At 36.7% G+C, this 23,797-nt stretch overlaps 1 protein-coding gene across 5 annotated transcripts in view; it reads left to right on the forward strand.

Annotated features, from left to right (window-relative positions):
* GRM7 (glutamate metabotropic receptor 7) overlaps positions 1-23,797 on the forward strand; it is a 442,597-nt gene that overhangs the window by 61,024 nt on the left and 357,776 nt on the right. For all 5 annotated transcript variants that reach the window (XM_087431382.1, XM_087431381.1, XM_087431383.1 and 2 more), the window contains exons 3-4: positions 4,925-5,066; positions 12,647-12,801. In XM_087431382.1, the coding sequence (XP_087287508.1) occupies positions 4,925-5,066; positions 12,647-12,801 (297 nt within the window). The remainder of the gene's footprint in view (positions 1-4,924; positions 5,067-12,646; positions 12,802-23,797) is intronic.

Raw genomic sequence — 23,797 nt, forward strand, 5'->3', positions numbered from 1 at the left:
TGTGTACTTCTGACTTCCTGACACTGCAGGTTCATCTTGTAGGTGCGCTGCCCTAACCTTAGAATCAGCCATTTCTCCAAAGAGACCTGGTTCTTTTTGTTGAAAGATGGTATATTAAAACCAACATCTGGGCACTAGGTGTGCTGGTTGCTGTGAGGTGTCATTGCTTCCAGGTTCTCTCAGTGCATAAAACTAGGATACATATGTATGTATACTAACCCATGTATGCAAGCATCTCTCTCTCTCTAAAACATGAGTTTACACTGATATTTCTGACTCTACCACCACATGGTTCCTTCTGGCCTTTCTCTTTTGCTTATGTATGAATTCTTTCTCTAACAGTAAGACACTTGGCTCCCACTATCCACAATTTATTTACTGTTTTGTTCAACTCAAAGATGGAAAGCAGTTCCAGAATTGCTAACTCACATCCCTGTGAAAAATTTATAAATCAGAGTACCATTTTATGTACAGTTATTTTTGTTTGTAGTCTTAGCATTTCCAGTCAAAACACTATTTTTTAAGTTACTTAGGTCAACTCCTCTTCTACTATCTTCTTCAGTGAAATTTCCTCGTACATTTGTAATACAGTTAGATTTATTTGTTACAGTACGTATTCCATTCTAGGATCCCCTGGTATCCTGGTCGATTTTTTTTAAAAATTTACATACAGTAAAGTCCAATTATTGTGGTGTCTTGTTAAAGCTTTTGACAAGTGTATGGAGTAATGTATCTACCACTACAGTACTGTACAGAAAATTCTCATTATCCCAAAATTCCCTTTGTAGTCAATCCTTCCTCCCTCTCTCAACCCCTAGCATTCACTGATCTATTTTACACCTGTATGGTTTTGCTTTCTCGAGAATATCTTATGAATAAAATTATACACTATGTAGTCTTTTGGGTTTGGCTCCTTTTACTAAGCAAAACGCATTCAAGATTTATTCATGTTCTTCCACAAATCAGTAGTTCCTTTTTGCTGCTGAGTGGTATTCTGTTGTATGGATGTACCACAGTTTGTTTATCCATTTGCCTGTTGACAGTTGTCTTAGCTGTTTTCAGTTTTAATGATTATGAATAAAGTTGCTATAAACATTTGTGCTCACATTCATGTGAACATAAGTTTTCAATTCACTGGGATAAATACATAGGATTCAAACTGCTTCTTGATATGTTAACTCTGTATTTAACATTTGGGGAATGTCAAACTGTTTTGTAAAGTGGCTGTATCATTGTGCATTCCCACCAGCAATCAAGGAGCATTCTTATTGCTCTGCATCTTCTTCAGCATTTGGTATTGTTAGTTTTTTGTTTTTTGGAGTTTTTTTTTTGGTAACGTATTTTAATAGGTATGTAGTGGTATATCACTGTGGTTTTAATTACCGTTTCTCTAATGACTGATGTTGAACATCTTTTCATGTACTTATTTGCCATCTCTACATTTTTTTTGAGATGTTTTGCCTAGTTTGAGTTGTGTTTTGTTTTAATCATTGAGTTTGAGAGTTCTTCATATATTCTGGGTACAAGTCCTTTTTTAGATATATGATTTTCTCCAAGTGTCTGGTTTGCATTTTCATTTTCTTCTTTTTTGGTTTTTTGGTGAGGAAGATTGTCCCTGAGCTAACATCTGTGCCAATCTTCCTCTATTTTGTATGTGGGATGCCACCGCAGCATGGCTTGATGAGTGGTGTGTAGATCTGTGCCCGGGATCTGAACTTGCGAACCCTGGGCTGCCGAAGCGGAACGTGTGAACTTAATCATTACGCCACTGGGCCGGCCCCGTGCTTTCATTTTTTTAATACTATCTTTCACAGAGCAGAAGTTTTAAATTTTAATAAAATCCAATTAATCAATTTTTAATTTATGGATTGTGCTTTTGATGTCATATCTAAAAGCTCATTGCCAAACTTAAGATCACATAGATTTCCCCTTTGTTTTCTTACAAAAGCTTTCTGTTTTACATTTTACACTTAGGTCTATCATCCACTTGGAGTTAATTTTTGTATATGATATAGAGTATTTGTTAAGATTCATTATTTATGCATGTGGATATTGGATATCTAGCAGTTTCAGCATCATTTGTTGAAAAGACTATCCCTTTTCCGTTGATTGCCTTTGCACTCTTGCCAACAATCAGTTGATTATCCTTGTGTCAGTCTATTGCTGGACTTCTTTCCTTTTCCATTGATCTGAGTGTCTATCCTTTCACCAATCCCGCACTATCGTGATTACTGTAGCTTGAATTTGGGTGGTGTGAGTTCTCCAGTTTTATTCTCCTTTTTCCAAGTTGTTTTGACTATTCTAGCTCCTTTGGCTTTCTGTATGAATGTTAGAATTAGCTGTTGATATATACCAAAAAAATCTTGCTGAGATTTTGATTGAGATTGCATTGAATCTATAGATAAAATTGGCGAGAATTTATTTAAATGTTTGTGATTTCTTTCAGCCATGTTTTATAGTTTTCAGCATATAGCATTTCCCTAATGACTGATGTTGAACACCTTTTCATGTGCTTATTTGCCATCTCTACTTTTTCTTTTTTTTGTGTGAGGAAGACTAGTCCAGATCTAACATCCATTGCCAATCCTCCTCTTTTTTTGCTGAGGAAGATTGGCCCTGGGCTAACATCCATGCCCATCTTCCTCTACTTTATATGGGATGCCGCCACAGCATGGCCTGACAAGCAGTGCGTCGGTGCGCGCCTGGGATCCGAACCTGTGAACCCTGGGCCACAGAAGCTGAGCACATGCACTTAACCACTACGCCACCAGGCCAGCCCATCTACTTTTTTTTTTTTTTTTTTTTGTATAAGGTGTTTTGCCTAACATATTTTGTTAGATCTATATATAAGCACAACATGTTTGGGTGATGTTGTTAATGACACTGTTTTTAGTTTAAAATTCCAATTGTTTGTTGCTGATATATAACTATATGGTTGACTTTCTATTTTCAGTTTATATCCCACAACCTTGCTTAATTAATTTTTTAGTTCTAGGAGATTTTTGGAATTTTTTGGGGGGAATTTCTACATAGACAATCCTGTCATCTGCAAGTACAGACACTTGTATTTTTTCCTTTGCAACTTGTATGCCTTTTGTTTCTTTTTCTTTCCTCATTCTTCTGACAAGAATGTCCAGTACAATGTTGAATAGCAGTGGTATGAGAGGACAGTCTTGCCTTGTCATTTATTAATATTAAGTGTGATGCTTCTTATAGGTTTTTTGTAGATGCCTCTTATTAGGCTAAGGAAATTCTCCTCTAATCCTACTTTACAGTTTTTATCAGGAATGTATATTGAATTTTTAAGTGCTTTTTCTGCATGTATGGATATGATCATATAGTTTTTTGTATTTAGTCTGATAATATGTGAATTTTAATGATTGATTTTTAAATAAAGAATCAGCCTTGCATTCCTTACATGAAATCTACTTGCGTATGATGTATTATCCTTTTTTTTTATATTGCTGGATTTGTCTGGGTAGTTTTTTTTAAAGATTTTTGCAAGTATGTTCTTGAATGATATTGGTGTTTGTTTCTCTTTTTCTTAATATCTGTGTCTGATTTGGGTATTAGAATAATACTGACTTTATGAAATGAGTTATTTTCTCTCCTCTTCTATTTTCTGGAAGAGACTGTGCAGATTATATTTTATTTCTTCATTAACTGTTTGGTAAAATTTCTCAGTGAAACCCTCTGAGCCTGGATGTTTGTGGAAGTTTTTTATTTTAACTGTGAATTTGGTATCTTTAATATATAGGACTATTCAGGTTATCTACTCTTCCTTCAGTTTTGTTAATTTGTGTCTTTCAAGGAATTCTTCCATTTCATTTAAGTTCTGAATTTATTGGCATGAAGGTGTTTATATATAGTATTCTCTTTCTCTTGTTTCTTAAAGTCGAAGTTTAGGTTGCTGATTTTGGATGTTTCTTCTTTTCAAACATAAGCATTTAATGATATGTATTTCCCTCTAAGCACCACTGTAGCTGTAATCTATACATTTTCATATGTTGCATTTTCATTTTCATGTAGTTAGAAATATTTTTTATTTTTCCTAGACACTTTCTCTTTGACCCATAGATTATTTAGAATACTAATCCAGGAGCTACTATTAAGCAAGAGGTGGGGTAGTGGGGAGTATATCAGTTGCTCAGCAAACTGCTGCTTATTTCCTTGTCTTGAAATTCATGATGTCAATTAATATTGTAACAGCTCTGAGAGATCTGGAATAAACAAATCTATTTATCTATTTAATCCCCTTCTCTTCTAACATAAAATGGGTAATACTAACTATCTTTTAAGGTTTTTAAGATGAGATACACAAAAAACACTTAATTGTGGCTTGGGCACATACTACATGGTCAATAAAAATTTGTTACTATGATTTATAATAGTTGGTGTTCTTGTTGTTGTTGTTCTTTTATTTTTAGATTTTTCCCATTGGCTCTGAGCTTTAAACGTTGGGAGGGGGATGAAGGGGAAATAAAGTCCTGGGAATACAAATTCTAGAAAAGTCACAGAGATAAACATGAGCTTTATGTTCCAGTTTTGGGTTTTTTATTGTAGTTTATTTATCGTAGTTTTCTGGTAGTGTATTACATTTGTTTTAAAGACCTTCTCCCATCTACTTTGTCAGCCTAAACCTACCCCCCCAGAATCAATATCATTGGTATCCCTGGGCATAATTAGCCATTTACAAGTGCATTACACAGAGAATGAGGCTGTGCAATATAATGGAAGGTGCACCAAATATGAACAACCGCTCAGGGCTCCGCATAACGTCTTAAGCTTTCCTTATTCAGCAACAACCCCAAGGAAGTGCTGTGCGCTCAGAATTCAAAATTTCCTCCTCCCCAGTTACTTTCCCTGGTTCCTTTGGTATCTTTGCAGGAACTTTATTGACACTCTGCTTTCTTTTCTTAAACAGGTGGGCTCTGCATTGCCCAGTCCGTGAGAATCCCCCAAGAGCGCAAAGACAGGACCATTGACTTTGATAGAATTATCAAACAGCTCCTGGACACCCCCAACTCCAGGGCCGTCGTGATTTTTGCCAACGATGAGGATATAAAGTAAGGATGACTGGTGAAGTTCATTAATATGCATGTTGCAACTTTAGGAGACAAAAAGATCAGCATACTGGCAGAGAAAGGGGAAAAGAAAGCAAAGAATCAAATCTATAGGGGCCAGCCTGGTGGCGTAGGGGTTATGTTCCCGCATTCTGCTTTGGCGGCCCAGGGTTCACCAGTTCGGATCCTGGGCACAGACCTGTTCACCGCTCATCAATCCATGCTGAGGCGGTGTCCCACATAGAAGAACTACAACTCTACAACTATGACACACAACTATGTACTGGGTCTTTGGGGAGAAAAAAGAGAAAAAAAAAAAAAGAGGAAGATTGGCAACAGATATTAGTGCAGGGCCAATCTTCCTCAAAGAAAAAAATCTAAAAAAAAAAAAGAATCAAGTCTATAATTTCATAGTGACAAAGTGTGTACGAGCTTTCTACTCCACACACATGGGTGTAATGAACCATGGAAGCAGCAGCATGTTGCTGGCACGTATTTCCCTTCTATTAGCAAAATAAATGTATTCGATTACTTATAAAAAGAGAAAACCACTAGAACTTTTAAAAGTTCTTTTATTAAAAATATACCCAAATGTAATAGACTTTTATCCAGAGAATGGTTCCTCTTAATATAAAAGAAAAATGTTGTATAATTCTGTCTGTATTGCTACTGCTTTAGACTCAATATGTTCAAAACCAAGCTTGTCATACCTCTACATTCTCCAATTCACTTTTTCCTCTCTATTTCCTTGCCTTGATCCTCCTTGAAGTCAAAAATCAGATTGTACTCTTGACTTCCCTTTTTTCCTCATTCTTTGCAGTCTTGGCCAAGCCATGTAGAGCTAACCTTTAAAATGTTTCTGGAACACAAATAGGCCCTGCTTTCTTTTCTGACCACTACCATCCTGGTCCAAAATATTTATTTATTATTATTTTTTAGAATAAATAGTTATTACACCTAATTAAAAACTCAAAACTATAAAAATATCTAGGTTAAGAAATAGTTCCGTCCATCCTGTCCCCTAGCTAATAAGTTCTCGTCTCCAGATGCAATGGCTAATTAGGAGTTTCTTGTATATGCTTTGTATATGCTTCTAGACACAGTTTGTATATTTTTGCACAAATGGTCACATACTATGTGCACGTCTTGTTCTGCTCCCCGCTAGCCTTTATTTACCATTTTATCATGGAGGTCTCTGAATGTCAATTCCCATAGGTCTACTCAGTCTTTTTAATAGCCGAGCAGAATTTCATTTTATATCTGTACTATAATTTATCCAACTACTTCTTTATTGATTGACATTTGTTTGATTACAGTCTTTTGCAATTATGAATAATATTGCAGTAAACTTTCTTTTCCACAAATCTATGTGCACAGATATAAATATACAAATATATAATATTAATATACAATATGTGAATATATAATATAAATATATAACATACAAATATATTATTTTATATATTTATTTTATAAGTATTTATAACAGAATTCCTAGAAAAGAAGTTTCCAAGACAAAGAAGTGTCCTTTCTTAAAAAAGGATGAATATTGGCTTTCAAAGAGATTGTGCTAGTTTACACCTCTGCTAATGTGAAAACTGTGTGTGGTTTTTTAATCTTTGTCTTATACTTCAAAATAATATATCATTTAATTTGAAGGTGACTATCTTTTATTAAGGGTAAAGTTGAAGGGTCCAGGCTATGACTACATCCTGCTTGGATGATTGCATTGTCACCATCGCCAGCGTCCCTGTCCTATGTCTCTCCCCTCTGCATATATCCTATGTGCTGCCTCTGAATCCACCCATCTTCCCAGTATTAAGCTCTGATCATGGGGGACAGGGCTGTTAAATGCAATAGAATTAAACCTGAAGTTGGGCTACCTGTGTTTTTTTTTGCTATTTGATGAGCACTGTCTCACCTTGGGCAAGCCCCACCCCTATCCTGCTTCCTAACTTCTTGAGGCCTTAGTTCTCCCATCAATAACATGAAAACCCTTTTGAGCTCTTTTTATGATGATCTGGCCTTGTCCTACCTTTCTAGTCTTATTTCAGTCCATGTTTCCTCATATTTTGTGTACAGCAGGCATGGGGGCCATTTGTGTTTCCTCCCTCCTAAGGCTTTGGACATTCTCTTCCACCTGCCTGGAATGCTTTTCCTTCTTCACTTCATCATCCCAATGCCATTTCTAGAGTTGCTTTCCGAGGGAAGATTTCTCTAAGCAAAGTAGCTTTGGCAAGTCCTCTATAATAACTCGATTTCATAGTTTATGTCACTGATGTAATTTTACATCGTTTGATCATTTAATTAGTGTCAATATTCTCCACTAGACTGTATGCATCATTAGGACAGAGATGATGCCTCTTTTGACTTCCTTTTATATCTTCAATCCCTATCACAGTGCTCAGTACATAGTAGATGCTACATGAACAGCACTGAGTGAATGAATGAAATGCCTAGTCTAATGCTCACTATTTAATAATTTAAGTACAGGCTTCTCTCTCTGAACTTCATCATGCTTTAAAACGTGGTCCTAGTTTAGCATTTAGACCTCACCTCCAATCACTCAATTCTCCACCTGAAATGTGTGCCTCTGGTCCTCCAGCGTGTCCTAATCACTCCTCCATCATGGCCTTCGCCCATGGTTTTCTTGTCTCCTTCTCTACCTGTTGAAATTGTGTCATTCTTCAAGGCCTACTTCAAACATGTCCTTCTCCATGAAACTGTTCTGCAGATTGTGATGCTAATCTTAGGGCATTTTTCTTCCACGCTCTGTGTTTTAGTATTTTAAGGGACTTTGTTTTCATAATATTTCTCTTGTCTTTTTCCTCCAGTTTTTTTTCTCAACTCTACTAATGCCCTTCTTAATCATCCCATAAATCTTTTCCATGCATATTTTACACATTTTTATAGATATGTAATACATTGAGAAGGTATGGCCTCGTGTTTATTTTTATACATTGTACACAACGCATAAAAGATTTACTGCAAATAGCTGTGATGACTAATCTGTTATCATTCTCTTGACTTGCAGATAATGTGAAGCTTTCATTTGGGATGTAAAAATGTACATAATCCTCTCAATAGCTAGGATTCTCATTCTTTTTGCATTGAGGCTTGTTTGCGTGTTGGATTTGATTGTATTCTGTGATTCATAGAAGAGATAGCAGTAATAGGTCTTGCGCACAGAAATAAAAGTCAAGTGCATATATAAATTTCTTCCAAACCATGGTCTTAAACATACTGATGTCTGAAGAGTACTGATAACCTGTGATGTTCTGTTATTTCTTTTTTCAGAAGATTTACGCTGTAGATGGGAAATTTTGAGATATCTTAGAACATTAACTTCAAGTACTTTGTCAGAGAATAGCAGCGCGAAGACAATAATATCTAGATTTGGAAGCTAAGTGCTAAATCAGTCATGGATACTGATAATTTGGATTTTAGATGAGTGTATTTTTTTCTGACTTTATTCTGATTATAAAGGTATTACTTGGCTATTGTAAATCTATTGGAAAATATGGAAAAGTTTTTTTGTTGTTGCTTTTTAATAAAAGGAACCCTTAAGTTTACTCAGTATCCTGATTATCTAGAAAAATTAAAGGTAGAGAGAATAATCACAAACAACAATTTTAAATAATCTCTTATAAAACTTGCAATCCCAACACTGAGAGATAAAAAAAAAAGACACTAATAAAATTTTTGTTTAATGTTTTCAATCATTTTTTTTCTAAACATACATAAATTTTCCACACTAGAATCAGGATCACATAGAATTTTATATCCCACGTTTTGCAATTCATATTTCACTTTTCATACCATAAGTATTTTTAAATGGTTTAATCTCATTTATCCTAGTAAATAAACCCATGCTTTTACATAGACATATTAAAATAAGCATTTACTTTTTGTATTTATGTCAGTTTTGTCTTTCTTTCCTTGTTTTACTTGGCTTCTCCCCACCTTTTTCAACCTCTTCAAACCTTATCGGCACCTTCTCAAGGAATTGTTATTGTTAACAATGAATTGTGTATAATCCTAATTTTTTTGTATTTTGATGATTCTATACTTTTCACTATGCGTATATACATATATTCAGGCAATTTTGGGCTAGCTTTCATTATATAAGAATTAAATAACCTTTTGAATTTTTTTTCAATTTGATTTTTCTTTTTTTAACACTGTCTTGTGGAAATCAAGCTAAGTGTATGTATATGTACTTTTCTTTTTTTTTTTTTTGGTAAGGAAGATTAGCCCTGAGCTAATGTCTGTTGCAAATCCTCCTCTTTTTGCTGAGGAAGATTGGCCCTAGGCTAACATCCGTGCCCATCTTCCTCTACTTTATACATGGGACGCCTGCCACAGCATGGCTTGATAAGCAGTGTGTATGTCCATGCCCAGGATCTGAACCTGTGAACCCTGGGCCGCCAAAGTGGAGTGGGTGAACTTAGCCACTACGCCACTGGGCCGGCCCCCAAACTAAGTATATTTTAATTGCTTTCTAATCCATCCTTCGGATTCACTGTCATTTCTTTAACCAGCTCCCTATTGCTCTGCTTTTAGGTTGTCTCCAGTAATGAACATACGCTTTTGACAGCATCTTTGATCATTTCCTTTGGGTAGATTAGTACAAGCGGTATCTCTCGGTCAAGAATATAGATAATTGATTGTGTTTTATTTTTATGAAAATAATAAATGCACATATTTAGAAAAATAAAATATGACTAAAATGCTTTTGATGCATTGGTCTTCTGTCCCATCCTTCATACTCTCTGGTTCTGTTCTCTTTGAGCAGTTCTCTTAATTCCTTATGGTATTTTTCTGGTCTTATCTATACAATGTGCCTATACTTCAATTTGGGAATTATTAATTTTAGATATTATCTATTAATTCATCTTATGTTAGGTAGAATTTGGCTCATTTATACCTCCCCTATTTACCCAATTTCATTCTATAAGATTTTCATTTAATGAAAATCAGAGTTAACATTATTATGATTATATAAATGTTATATACTATAGCATCTAGTATTTCTTCTATGATACGATATGATTTTGAGGGGGAAAACTTTTTCATGGAGTTAATATGACAGTTTTTTTACTTGCGTAGTTATCTTTAATTTTTTTATTAATAATGTCATAGATCTATCACTTTTTCCCATATGTCCTTATAGAAAATAATCTGTGATTCCATTATTTTTCCTGGATACTTCCCTCCAGAAATCTCCATCTTTCTGTTTTAAACTAGACTAGTCTTTATCATTTTAAGAAATTTCTTTTTCTTTTTCTCTCTCTTTCATTTTTATTCATGTTATATTTTCCCCATTTTCTGGAGCATACCCTCCAATACTTTTCTAATAAAGGATAAATTAAAGGAAAAATGTTTTGTGTTTCATGCCCAAAAATATTCTTATTCTGCCTCTACACTTAATTAGTAGTTCAGAATGTGAGGTGTGGCCTCATATTTATTTTTAAATACATCATACTTGGCACATACATGATTTACAGCAAATAGCTATGGTGACTGCTGAGTTATAGGAGTCCTAACTTTCAGAGAGCTTGAGGTTCTAAGTTTAGCTGGAAAAATCTATGAGATCTACTGCATGTATATGCTAATTCTATTTGTATTAAGAGTCTTCATGTGTTCAGTATTAGAATTCTAGATTTTTAATAATTTTTCCTCAGGGTTTGGGAGACATTGCTCAATCATCCTCAACTTTTTTTTTTTTTTTGCTCTAGAGAGGTTGGTGACATTCTGCTTCTTATTTCTCTCCATGTGTTCTGATTTTCTCTTGAAAGCTTTGAGGACATTCTCATTTTTTCCAAAAATTTTAAATTTTGTGTCACGCTTGATCTTTCCCCATTGTTTTGCTAAATGAGCCTCTTTAATTAGGAAAGTCATACTTTCAATTTCTTGGACTTTTCTTCATTAAAAAATATTATTTAAAAAAATTATTTTCTCTGTACATTTGTTCTGGAAATGCTATTAGTTGGATATAGGTCTTCCTGGATTTATTCCTTAAGACACTTATCTTTTCTTATGTATGTTCTACCTTTTTGTTGTTTTGCTTTCTGGAGAATTTTCTTCACTTTCTTCTTTATCTCTTCTAACATAATTTTAATTTCATATTTTTATTAACTAAAGCTATTTCTTGTTGTTGGTTTCTATCTTATTCTTGACTGCAGAGATGATAATTCTCATTTAAATATATATTTTTTTGTTCTTTTTCATATATTTTCTCTGCCCCACCCCACACTAGTTTCCTTTTCCTTGTTAATTTATTTAGTTTCTATTTTACATTGGAAATTTTCTGCAATTATGGCTGATCTCTGGTGGTTCTTATTTGAGTAAGACACTAAAGTGTTCTATGTACATGGGCAGTGCTTGTCAACTGTTGGGCTCTCATTGGTCTGGTCCGGCATCCAATTGGCTATTCCATTACAGGATCTATCTATGTCAATATCTAGGATCTTTTTCCTGGGGTGGTTCAGATTTTTCCAGAAAAGCTGTTTTCTGCCTGGGGCCACACACTCTTGGTTTCCAGCATTCCATAAGTAGAAGTGTAAATTTCCTAGAGGGTTTTACCATTTCAGTGCTTAATGGGAATTTTAACTTCTTCCCCCAGCCCATCCCCTACCACCACCCTCATGTTTAATTCACCATCTGTAATCCACAACCTTCTGCTGTTTGTGTGTTCATAATATCAGAACCTGTTTCTTAAAATTTTATTAGAAAATTACCATTCCATCTCCTGCCTAGAAGAAAGAGAAGAAAACCTCTGGTTTTGCCCTTTCATATACAATCTTTCAACCACTCTTCCTACATTTAGCCGTGTACCTCTGTGGTACCTGCTACCTCCAAGTCCTGCGAGGCAAACAAACCACTTCTCTTGTGGTATTACCCACCAAAGGAGTTCCAGCTGTAGCTTTCTCTGTTCTACAAATGCAATTACCTCTTATCCATCCCCTGTTCTTCCAAAAATACTATTGTAGTAACTTTTTCATGAATAGCTAGTTTCTCTTGTTTTCTTTTATTTTCCCTTGTTAGTCATATACTATTTTTATTCATAAACATAGGTTGTCCATTTTTCAAGCTTAACATGGAGTTCTGTTCATTTTAATAAATAATTTAAGACCCTTCATTTAGACTGACATATTACTTTCCAGAAATGCAATATATGTTCATTTATCTAGCCCCATGCTAAAACTCACAACACAAAATAAAACAAAACAAACGTTTTGGCCGATACAAGAAGTGAATTTGATATCTTGTTCTAATTCACATTTTCCTCTTTTCTAATCCATGTGAACGACCAGCTTATTGGTCATTTATATTTCTCCTTTTATCTTTGACTTTTAATATTCTTTGCCTATTTTCCTCAAGCTGCTTTGATGATTTTTCTTATTCATTTACAAAATCTCTTCATATATTAAGGATATAAATCCATTGGCTTACTTTTTTGCCATTGATTATTTATTTTTTGAGAAATAGTAGCTTGCTTTCCTACTGCTTGATTCCTATTATGTATATGTTCAACAACTGCTCTTTATCATTAATATACCTTTTCATGTTCCTTTCCACAGGCAGATCCTTGCAGCAGCCAAGAGAGCTGACCAAGTGGGCCATTTTCTTTGGGTGGGATCAGACAGCTGGGGATCCAAAATAAATCCACTGCACCAGCATGAAGATATTGCAGAAGGAGCCATCACCATTCAGCCCAAGCGAGCAACCGTGGAAGGTATGAGTTTTGTTGGTAGCATGATATGCTAAGAAAGTGGTTGGTGCTATGTAGGGTAGCTAGAGCATGTGTCTCTTTGAGGGCTCATTGTTTTTAAGTCATTTATGTAGGATAGCTTTAAACTTGTAGCCATGAAATACAAATGAGGCCACATATCTGGTCTGTTCTGTTAGTTGTAATCTTTTGTTCCTCTTTTGTTCCTCTTTTGAAGAGATCATGTTATTTTCATAATAATAGCACGATTTGCATATATTCTTTTTTTCATTATGCCACAGGAGATTTCTGAGAGAAGAGCATTACCTTTAATAAGAAGTGAAATAATACAATCCAAATGTATGTAAGTGAGCTGCAGTTTCTGAGAGAATATTTTCCCTTTGTAATTTATCCATTATTTCCCCAGCAGGATAACTACAGGGATTGTTTCCCCCCTTGTCTCTTGGAGTCTCTTCCAGCCCAGGGAAGCTGGGATCACACAGCACACCACCTCTCTCGGGCACCACCATCACCTTTCCTTTCTGAGTCTCATTTATTCTTGCTCTCTTTCTCTTTCTCCTGCCTTCCTAAATTGATGGCCTTTTCTTTTACGTTCCGTCCTTGCTGCTACAAAGATTCTTTGAGAGGTAGAAGGAGGAGAGGGCGTTTATTGGCATCCTGCTGATCTAATAAAAGTTGCTGATTACAATTTATGTTTTCCTTTAATTTGAAAAGAAAGGTAATTTCTAAAAGAAGACACCTTAAAGAAAAGGAACTCCTCCGCCGGTATCTTGCTTTGTGTTCCTTTTCTGATGGGCCGGGACTCCAAAGATTTCCTAAAACATGCTTTGCACATTAAAAAGAACTCTATCCTCTCACTCAAAAAAAGGATCAAATATTTGCATTTCTTTCTATTCTGTCTCCATTCAAATCTAATTAATTATTCTCCCCAGAAGGCTACGTGGCCTATGTAGCGCGTTTTAAACAAGCCAGGTTGTGGCTTATCCCTTTCTGTTTTATCTGGGGGAGATAAGATGCCATGAGTCACTCATGTGTTCATTGGGAGGCTTTGAATTAATTTCATTCCCCAATACATGTCCAGAGAAGACTGCCTATCTTACAACGCAGATCAATACATTTGCGGATGGGTTGTAAGAATAAAGGACAATATTTTAACTATCTCTACTACTTTCACTCAAAAATTTGAGTATCTTCCATGTGCCTTGCTCTGTGCTGTGTTGAAAAAACAAGACGAGGACAAAATCCTCACCTGCAAAGCATACATAACTGAGTGAAAGTGTCAGAAAATATCCAATGACTTTGTAACTTGAGAAACACCATAAGCGCAGTATGGAATAGATGCCACAGGGCACAAAGGAGATGCTGTGGAAGTTTCTCTCCGGTAGTGATGCTGTGGTTGGGGAAGACTCCTGAGAGGAGGAGAAACATGAAGTGATGACTTGGAGCTCATCAGGCAGACAATGGGAAGACGCCCCCTCCTCCCAACCCAGGAGATGGGAACAGAGGAGTGAAGGCGAAGGGCACATTGGGCCAATTGCAAATAATTCGTCCTCCAGCACAGTCCTTCACTGTAGCCATCTTAAAGTTCTTCCAGTTCTTTAGAAATGTTCCCATTTCCAGGACATTGAGAAAGCTCTTCCCTCTCCTAGAGTAGCAGTCACTATACTATTTGCCTGCCTGACCCCTTTCTATCTTTTGGGTCTCTGCTTAGATATTAATTTTCCTTGGAAGCCCTGTGACCATTCCACCCCAGCCAGGTCTGGGGTAGCAGCCCTTTCTATTGCTTTTACAGCATCCTACATATCCCCTACCATTATAGAACTATTTATTTATCTCTATCTGGAAATGTATCTGTTATGCACCATTGTACCCCCAGCACCTGCATCTTGACCTGGATACGGCAGGCCCTCAAACAGATTTTTAAGTGGTTGGATACTTGGATGGATGGAGGAATCGCAGATCATATAAGGGCCTGGGACAAAATATGACTGAGAAGTGGGCCAGAGTTGGATTGTGAAGTTTCTTGGAAACTACACTAAGGAATTTGCACTTTATTCTGAACGTCTAAATAGCATCTGATGATGCAAGTGGGATGTGATTAGCGAGGGTTAGAAAGTTCACTCAGATGACTCTATGGAGAGGTGAAGTGTAAGAGTTGGATGAGAATGAAAGCAAAGCAACAGATTACAGGGCTTTGCTGAGGTCCTCTCTTCTCAAGCTGCAAATGCCAGATAGACATGAAAACACATACTCCATAGGTACTAGCTCCAGTTTCAAGATATTTTAGGAAATTACTAAGTATCTCAAAAGTTTTATAAATTCTTGAAACAAAATACTTTTTTCATGTGTATATAAGGATACACAAAGTTATTCAGTCAGACACAAAACCACATCCTGAATCTACCAAAAAAACACATGGTCCCAAACAATGAAATGGGGAAGAAATGTTTCTATCAATAAAAATATTATTGGAATGTGATGGAGCAGCAACTCTTCATGTAAAACTCTCCATTTCTACCCAGATACAAAATGAGGATTCATTTGGCTGTTTAGAAATGTTATGACTTCTCTCTAGCTATATTGTCTTCTGCATTACTAAAAGAGCAGCCAAGATTTGTTCACTAGCAGAGAAGATGGAACATCAAGATTCTGGCTATGCATTTAGAGTGTCATACTCGTAAGGAAGTGAAAAAAGAAATGCATTCACTTGCACAATGGTTTCTGAACAAAGCTCTGAAATATCTCAAATGAAACTATAAATGGAGCGTATTCTATATGACAAGTAAGTTTTCCTCTCCTGTCTGAATTTTTTTCCCCTTTTTGGTGGATGTTCTGTATTAGATTCTACTGGGATGGAACATCCTCTAAATATTCATAATACTGCTACATCCCTGTATATTTGACTGTGTTGTAAAATGTTGTACCTACAAATGTAAACAGGAAAAAAACCCAATCAATAATCAACATGGTTTTTTTTCTTTAGATCCATATTTTGAACATGTTCAGCAAACGTCTGAATTTCTGGCTAGTCTTCTCTATATCTTCATGAACAATTAACAATAAATTGTTTTAGGTCAAAGTGCTAGTGAGTACATTGCCTCTACAAAAGTAGTGTTAACCTTTTATCTTCTATCTATATTTATTCTCCATTTATAGAAAAAAGGGCCTCAGGATTTGCTAGCCAGGGGTATTGGTTTTTTCTCCCTTTCAGTTTGGTGATGATAGGAACTGTGCCTGGGAAAAGTCGACTGTGGCCCCGCTGGCTGCCTAGCGTTCCACTTCTGTAATTTTTAGTTTCTCTGCATTGTCTGATGAGCCAAGGGATCCCTGGCATTTTCCTCTCTTCTGTTGCCCCCTTAAGTAGAACTCTCAATCATCCTTTCCAGCCCCCAAATCTACAGAGCAAAAAATGCCCAACTCGCCTCCAACTCTTTGCCCTCCAAAGTGCTCTGCTTCTGTGAGAGTAGGCTGTCCGAGGCATCCTCTAATTATAGCCAGCAAGGGTCATGGACCAGCATCTTTTCTTCTCTACCATAATCATTAACATTAAGGAGCTAGTGTAATGAAGGGTGGATTTTCAAAGCTAACTATAATGGCTCTGGCTATTGGTGATGATCTTCAAATAGGTCTATAGAACAGCTTGGTTCCTGAATTAAATCTGTGATACAGGTAGGAAAAGATAAAAAGTGCTCTGGAGCTGGCATAAAAAAGTTGGTTATTTCATGCTTTTTTTACTCAAGATTGAAATGAATTCTTTATTTTTCCTAAAACCAGAAAGATCAAAGCTATGAAAAGCTGAAATAAAATATTTCTGGCTCCAATTTAGATATGCCCTACTTTAGCCTTCCTTGATAACCTGGAGTGTTCCACATACATCACAAAGTTTCATTTAGTGAATGGGAGAAAATGCCAAGAAAGAAAATATTGCCTTAAATGCCACAACGCTATTTCTAAGCAAAGCATATATGTCTTTTAGATCTATAACATTGTTTAATAAGAGAGCAGTTAGAATATTGCATGTTCAGTGTCAAGTCAGTTTCTTTCATGGAGCCTTTGATAAATGTTTATAAGCTCTAGTATGATATCAGGCACTGATTTAAACATTGAGATATAGCAGGTGAGAATCTAGACCAGGTCCCTGCTCTCATGGAGTGGCTATCTCAATGTGGACGTGACAGGTGATAAAGAAGAACACAAATAAGAAACTATGATATTAAGATAATTGCTATAAAGCACATTTCCTTAAAGACCAGTTTGTAAATTATGGAGATGCATAGGAAGAAGAGAGACCAGGCAGCCAGGATATAATGCAGGTCAAAATAAAGATTGAGAGGATGTGGATGCAGGTCAGTAGCTCAAGCCTCTCTATCCTTTTCTAGATTCCTAGAACATATTCATATCAGATCCTTGCACTGCCTAAAATTCACCGAGGTTTCCCATTTCCTTATTTCTTATTGATCTAGAAAATAAGTTTTTTTCAAGATAAATCAAATCATTTGTAAAGATTTCTTGCTTTTCTCAGAGTTAGTCTACCCTACAAAACCAAACTCCTTGCTCCCCCAGTCCAAAATGTGCCACGTATGCCCTTGAGAGCAAACACCAATCATATGCAACGTGCTCACATGTAGCACCCACACTAGAACCTGAACTTCGAGGGCAATGCCTGCGGCCTGTGAGTTCTCTGTGGTTATCCATCTTTATTTCTGCACCCTTGGCAATTACTGGAGGACCTAGTACATAGTAAGTTTTAAAAAAGCTAAATTTATCTTTATCTTTAGATATCTGAATGTTTCTATAAGACCTGAATATGCAAAGGACTGCATATTTACATGAATTTGAAGTTTTCTCAGGATGGGGAAATATTCATCCAAAATGGTTTATCTCTGTGACTTTTTATTCCAACACATTTAGTAGAAAGATGCATTTAACTCTCCAATTCAGGATCTCACCAGAAATTTCAAAAGTGGGTTTGCAGACTTTTCCTTTTGCTTCCCTTTGGAATACCTCTTGCCTCCTTTGTTCATCTTGCCTTTCTTTTCAAATTTGGAGAGACTTCCTGTGCAGAACCGGCACGCAGGCTCACTTAGGTGATTTGTTGTAATGTTACACACACACAAGGAAAGCCTCAGCTCTGACTCCCCAGAAAGTAGAAAGTACAGATAAGGCTGCCTCTGTTTGTCTCAGACATTCCAGTGGGAGCTTCCTTTCCAGTCTACTGCTTCTGCTAATAGAACGGACTGAGGAAGGGAGGGTGAGCAGATCACAAGGGTGAGAAGAATATCTGTGTGAAGAATAGCACCATCTTATTTTTAATCTTGTGATGTTTAAACTGTAGATTATTGGCCTTGAGCAAGTGGTGAGAAATGTAAACAGAAAAATCTGTAACCTAGATGCCTAAGGAGATCTGAGGACAATTAATTTTGAGTTGCTTCATATGTATAAAGACCGATATTATGAGCCATGCTGTCTCCTGTCTTACAGGATAGATGCTCTCTTAACTGACTCCACTTAACTGGCCACCAATCATGTCCTAAACAGCAAATACTTATACCAACAAGAAAATATCCAGTATGTTTGCAAGATATACTGTCTGATGCCCCCATGCACTGAACACTCACAGCTAATAGTCTGGTCTTTAGTGTGTCTCATCAGTTGAATTTTTGGCTACCAAGAACTAGCTATTTTTTATTCTAAATCTATTTACTCCAGTAATATGTGTTACCATAATTATTTAATGTAATTAAAAATTATATAAACTATTGAAGTGAGTAGAGGGAGAGTAAAAGAGAGAAAGAGGCTATTTCAAAGAAATTAAATTTGAATTCTTTGGAAAGATTTGGTAAAAGTTTGTCACAGTTAGTTGTGGGTAGGACAATAGTAAATTTTGGAGAGAAATCATAAACACTAGAAAAATACTACACTTAGATTACTATAAGTTACTTTAAGTTCCCATTTCACTTTAAAGACCACAAAACTGAATTTTATTATAGTTGATTTTTTTTCAAGATTATGATAGGAAGGCCAATCAGGTGATGCATATTCACACAAAATACTTTGAGCCCACGTCAGAAAATTGACAAGTGACTGTGTGTGTGTGTGTGTGTATGGATTTGGGACCAAAAGGTTTACTGTATTTATGTATTTTTAATGATTCATTGCTAAGATAGAAATTTTTGATTAACTGATCAAATTTGGGCCCAAATTATATTTAATTATAAAGTTTCCAATGTACTTTCCTTTGGGCTTTCTCTTTCTAGGACTTAATTTTCTTACCTGTAGGTGAAAGGTTTCATCTAGTTTATCCCTAAGGTCTCTTCTATGAGGAACATTCTAGGAGAGATTATCTATTATTTCTGCCTGCCCAGCATCCATTCCCTCTTCTTGCTACAGCCCCCACATTTTCACCTGTGGAGCCCCACAAGCTACTGTTAGCCCCTGTGGTTCAGGCGAGGCTGATTCAAACTCTTGGCTGTGCGAGCAGGCACAGAGCTCCTATCACACTCCTGGCCACAATAAAGATTGTTTCAGAGGTAGCACATGACCCAAGGCAGACCATGGTTGTGTTATTTAATCCCTAAGGGTTTACTACAACTTTTGAGAAAGGCACACACTCTGTCTCAATGTTACTTAGTTGAAAAGGTATAAACTCAGAGCTTCTGGATTCCACCTTCATAAAGAGAGTCTGCATGAAAACATCAGAGTCCTGAATCATGGAGAGGAAGACACCAAATCCAAAGATATCTTTGACATTCCTGAGCCCTCCTGAGCCTGAAGTCTGGATCTGGACTTCTCATCTCCATAAACTTACAGACTCCTGTTATTTGTATAAGATCCTTCAGAAGGTGTTTCTGTCACTTGTAACTCAAATGACCTAAATATAGATGAAAATCAGGACAGCCTTCTTCTAGGCATTTTCTTCCACCTTTTATCTTTTCTGTGTTACATCCTTTCCAAGTGCTATTTACCTTGCAAAGATGTCCCTCTCTTGATTTTTCTCTCTTCTTTCTCTCTCTCCCATGAAATCTATATATCCTTCAGGCCCCACCATAAGTCTCATGTACCCTTTGAAGCCTTCCTTCCCTCATCACCTTAGCCTCCTTCCTCATCTCATCCTCTCAGGTATACAGTGTCTTGTCTGCTTTTGAAGTGTTTTCAAATATAATCACTTATTCTGTTTATATATCAGGGGAATACTAACTAGAATCTAAGTGATGGATTTAGATACATCTAGGAAGTGCCAGTGAACAGTTAGATCACCCTCCAGGAATTTAATTGTTTGAGAATTGAACAGAACCTTGAGAAAGAATTCCTTCGAAAGGAAGAATGACAAAATGAACCTGACCCAGCAAGAAAGTCTCAGTTTTCAGAAGGAAGAGACAAACTTCCTTCTTCTAAAGCCCGCATCCATTGAATTTATACATGAATTCTATAGGGAACAGGCAGATTATTCATAAAAATAGATCTCCATCAGAATAGATGAAGCTACACTATGGTAACAAATAAACTCTCAATGGACTAACACAACAGACAAATGTTGCTCGTCCATGTAAAGTCTGTGGTGGCTCCAGGAGACATTCCAGGGCAGTTGGCCTCCATGTATTTGTTCAGCCTTCTAGGCTGTTTCTGCCTTATAGCACCTTGATATCAACACGTTCTTTGCAACACTGCCAAAAAGAAAGAGAGTGGCGGATTCACACACAGTTCTTAAATGCTTTTATCTAGAAGAGATGCATATTATTTCTATTCTCATTTCATTGGCCAAAGCAAGTCAAAGCAAGTTTTCTCTTCAAGGGAGCTTGTGCATGGAAATAAAGGAGAACTGAATACTGGTGAATTTAATTCATGTCTACCTCAAGCCCCAATTGACTAAAAACTTTGTCAGCTGTTAGGACACTAACAGCAATGCTTTGGAACTTTCTGATAGTGAAACATATGCACTGTCTTTGCCCTAGACATCTGAACAGCTTTGACAGCATGAGCAGTGCCTGGGCAACAGTGCAAAAGCAGGGGATTTCAGTGTCAGTAGAAAACATAGTGTTTGGCAGAGGCCTGGCAGTGCCACTGTGCCCAGAAGAAGAGGAAAACAGCGATTCCTAGAAAACAAGAAGATACTCAATAGGCTCGCTCATGAGAATGAACGTGCGTGACACCCTTAAGTAGATATTCTGCACGAGCTATGTGGAAAATATCTTTGGGGCTTGGGAGGACATAGACAACGTGACTCCATTTATTCCTGCAAGCTGTGAGGCTTGGGGACATTCCAGTTCCTTCTGTGAGAATGCAGACTTGTCCTTTTTGACTGACAGTTGTTTGGATTTTGTGTGTGTGTGTGTGTGTGTGAGGAAGATTAGCCCTGAGCTAACACCTGTTGCCAATCCTTCTCTTTTTTTGTGAGAAAGACTGGCCCTGGGCTAACATCCATACCCATCTTCCTCTACTTTATATGGGACGCCTGCCACAGCGTGGCTTGTTAAACGGTGTGTAGGTCCGTGCCCAGGATCCGAACCTGCGAACCCTAGGCCACCAGAAGTGCAGCGCGTGAACTTAACCACTGTGCCACCAGGCTGGCCCTGTGACCAACACTTTTGACTGTTCACCCAACAGTCATTCTTTCACCCTTCTTTTTGGCCAGTGGAAACCTCCTCCTCCTCCTACGAAGGTTTTAAATACCAAATGTTCACTTAGTCAACCTTCCCTGCAATTGAGGACAAGCAGGTGACTTATCCTGACCATTGGGACACATGAGGACATTTTCTGAAGGGCCTTCTTGGAAATATTTTCCTCCATTGAAAAAAAGAAGCATGTTACTAGAGCAACTACATAACTTGTTAGCCAATCCAAGACACTAGAAGTAAAAAATGGCGTAAAACGTGATTGTCCCAGGCAAAGCAGGGTGTGTAGTCACCTTTCCAACAAGAAGGAAAGCCCCTGCCTTCTTTTCTTGTATGTTATCTTGTGAGGACAGAATGCTTGGAGCTATTGCAGTCATCTTAATAATGCAGGGAGAGAATGACAACAACAGAGAAAGCAGAGAAGAAAGATGGAAAAGACTGGGCCCACAAAGATTTTCTTAAATTATTGAACCAATCCTGGAATCATCTACCTCAGAATTTCTTCTTATGTGAGAAAGATTACCCTTATCTTTAAGCCACTCTTAAGCTAGCTATTTTGTTACATGCAGTCTAAGATATCCTTAATGATATATCCGTCTTATTCACTTCTGTGTACCCAGCACTTAAATAATGCCTGTAAAATTATAGACTCTCAAAAAATATTTGTTGAATGAATGGATTTTATAAAATAATGCTATTTTTAAGCCTTTTTTTTTTAAGAGCAGTTTTAGGTTTACAATAAAATTGAGAGGGAGGTACAGAGAATTCCCACATACCTCCTGCCCCCACACATGCATAGCCTCCCCCATTATCAACATCACTCACCAGAATGGTACAATTTTTACCACACATGGGCCTACACATATCATAATCACTCAAAGTCCATAGTTTACATCAGGGTTCACTCTTGGTGTTGTACATTCTATGGGTTTGAGCAAATGTGTAACGACATGTATTCATCATTAAAAGATCATACAGAGTATATTCACTGCCCTAAAAATCCTCTGTGCTCCGCCTATATTCATCATCACCACCACCCAGCAACCACAGAACTTTTTACTATCTCCGTAATGTTGCCTTTGCTAGAATGTCATATCACTGGAATCATGCAGTATATAGCCTTTTCAGATTGGCTTCTTTCACTTGGTAATATACATTTAAGTTTTCTTCATGTCTTTTCATGGCTTGGCCGCTCATTTCTTTTTAGTGCTGAATAATATTCCACTATCTGGATGTACCACAGTTTATTTATCCATTCACCTATTGAAGGACATCTTGGTTGCTTCCAAGTTTGTGTAATTATGAATAAAGCTGCTATAAACATCCATGTGCAGGATTTTGTGTGGACATAAGTTTTCAACTGCTTTGGGTAAATATCAAGAAGCACAATTATTGGATCATATGGTAAGGCTATGTTTAGTTTTATAAGAAACTGCCAAGGTGTCTTTCAAAGTATCTGAACCACTTTACTTCCCTCCAGCAATGAAGGAGAGTTCCTGTTGCTTTGCATACTCAACAGAATTTGGTGGTGTCTGTGTTCCAAAGTTTGGCCATTCTAGGAGTGGTATCTCATTGTTGTTTTAATTTGAATTTCTCCGATGACATATGATGCAGAGCATCTTTTCATGTGCTTATTTCCCACATGTATATCTTATTTGGTGAGGTTTCTGATAAGGTCTTTGGCTCATTTTTAATCAAGTTGTTTGTTTTCTTAATGTTGAGTTTTGAGTTCTTTATATATGTTGGGTGACAGTCTTTTATCAGATGTGTCTGTTGCAAATATTTTCTCTCAGACTGTGGCTTGTCTTCTAATTCTCTTGATATTTTCTTTCACAGATCTTTTCTAATTTTAATGAAACCCAGCTTATCAATTGTTTCTTTCATGGATTGTGTCTTTGATGGTGTATCTAAAAGGCATCACCATACGCAAGGTCATCTAGATTTTTCTCCTATGTTATCTTCTAGGAATTTTTTTTTAAATATGTTTATCCTTTTTTTTTAAATTTTTTGTTTATTGCAGTAACATTGGTTTATAACATTGTATAAATTTCAGGTGTACATCATTATACATCTATTTCTACATAGATTACATCATGTTCACCACCCAAATACTAACTAGAACCCATCACCACACACTTGTGCCGAATTATCCCTTTCACCCTCCTCCCTTCCCTCTTCCCCTCTGGTAACCACCAATCCAATCTCTGTGTCTATGTGTTTGTTTGTTGTTGTTATTATCTACTACTTAATGAGGGAAATCATACGGTATTTGACCTTTTCCCTCTGACTTATTTCACTTTGCATCTTCTAGGAATTTTATAGTTTATGTTTGACATTTGGGTCTATGATCTAGTTGGAGCTAATTTTTGTGAAAGGTGAACATTTTTTAG

This window comes from Ceratotherium simum, chromosome 5 (assembly GCF_057802395.1).
Source record: "Ceratotherium simum simum isolate JZ-2026a chromosome 5, ASM5780239v1, whole genome shotgun sequence".
Classification (NCBI taxonomy): Eukaryota; Metazoa; Chordata; class Mammalia; order Perissodactyla; family Rhinocerotidae; genus Ceratotherium; species Ceratotherium simum.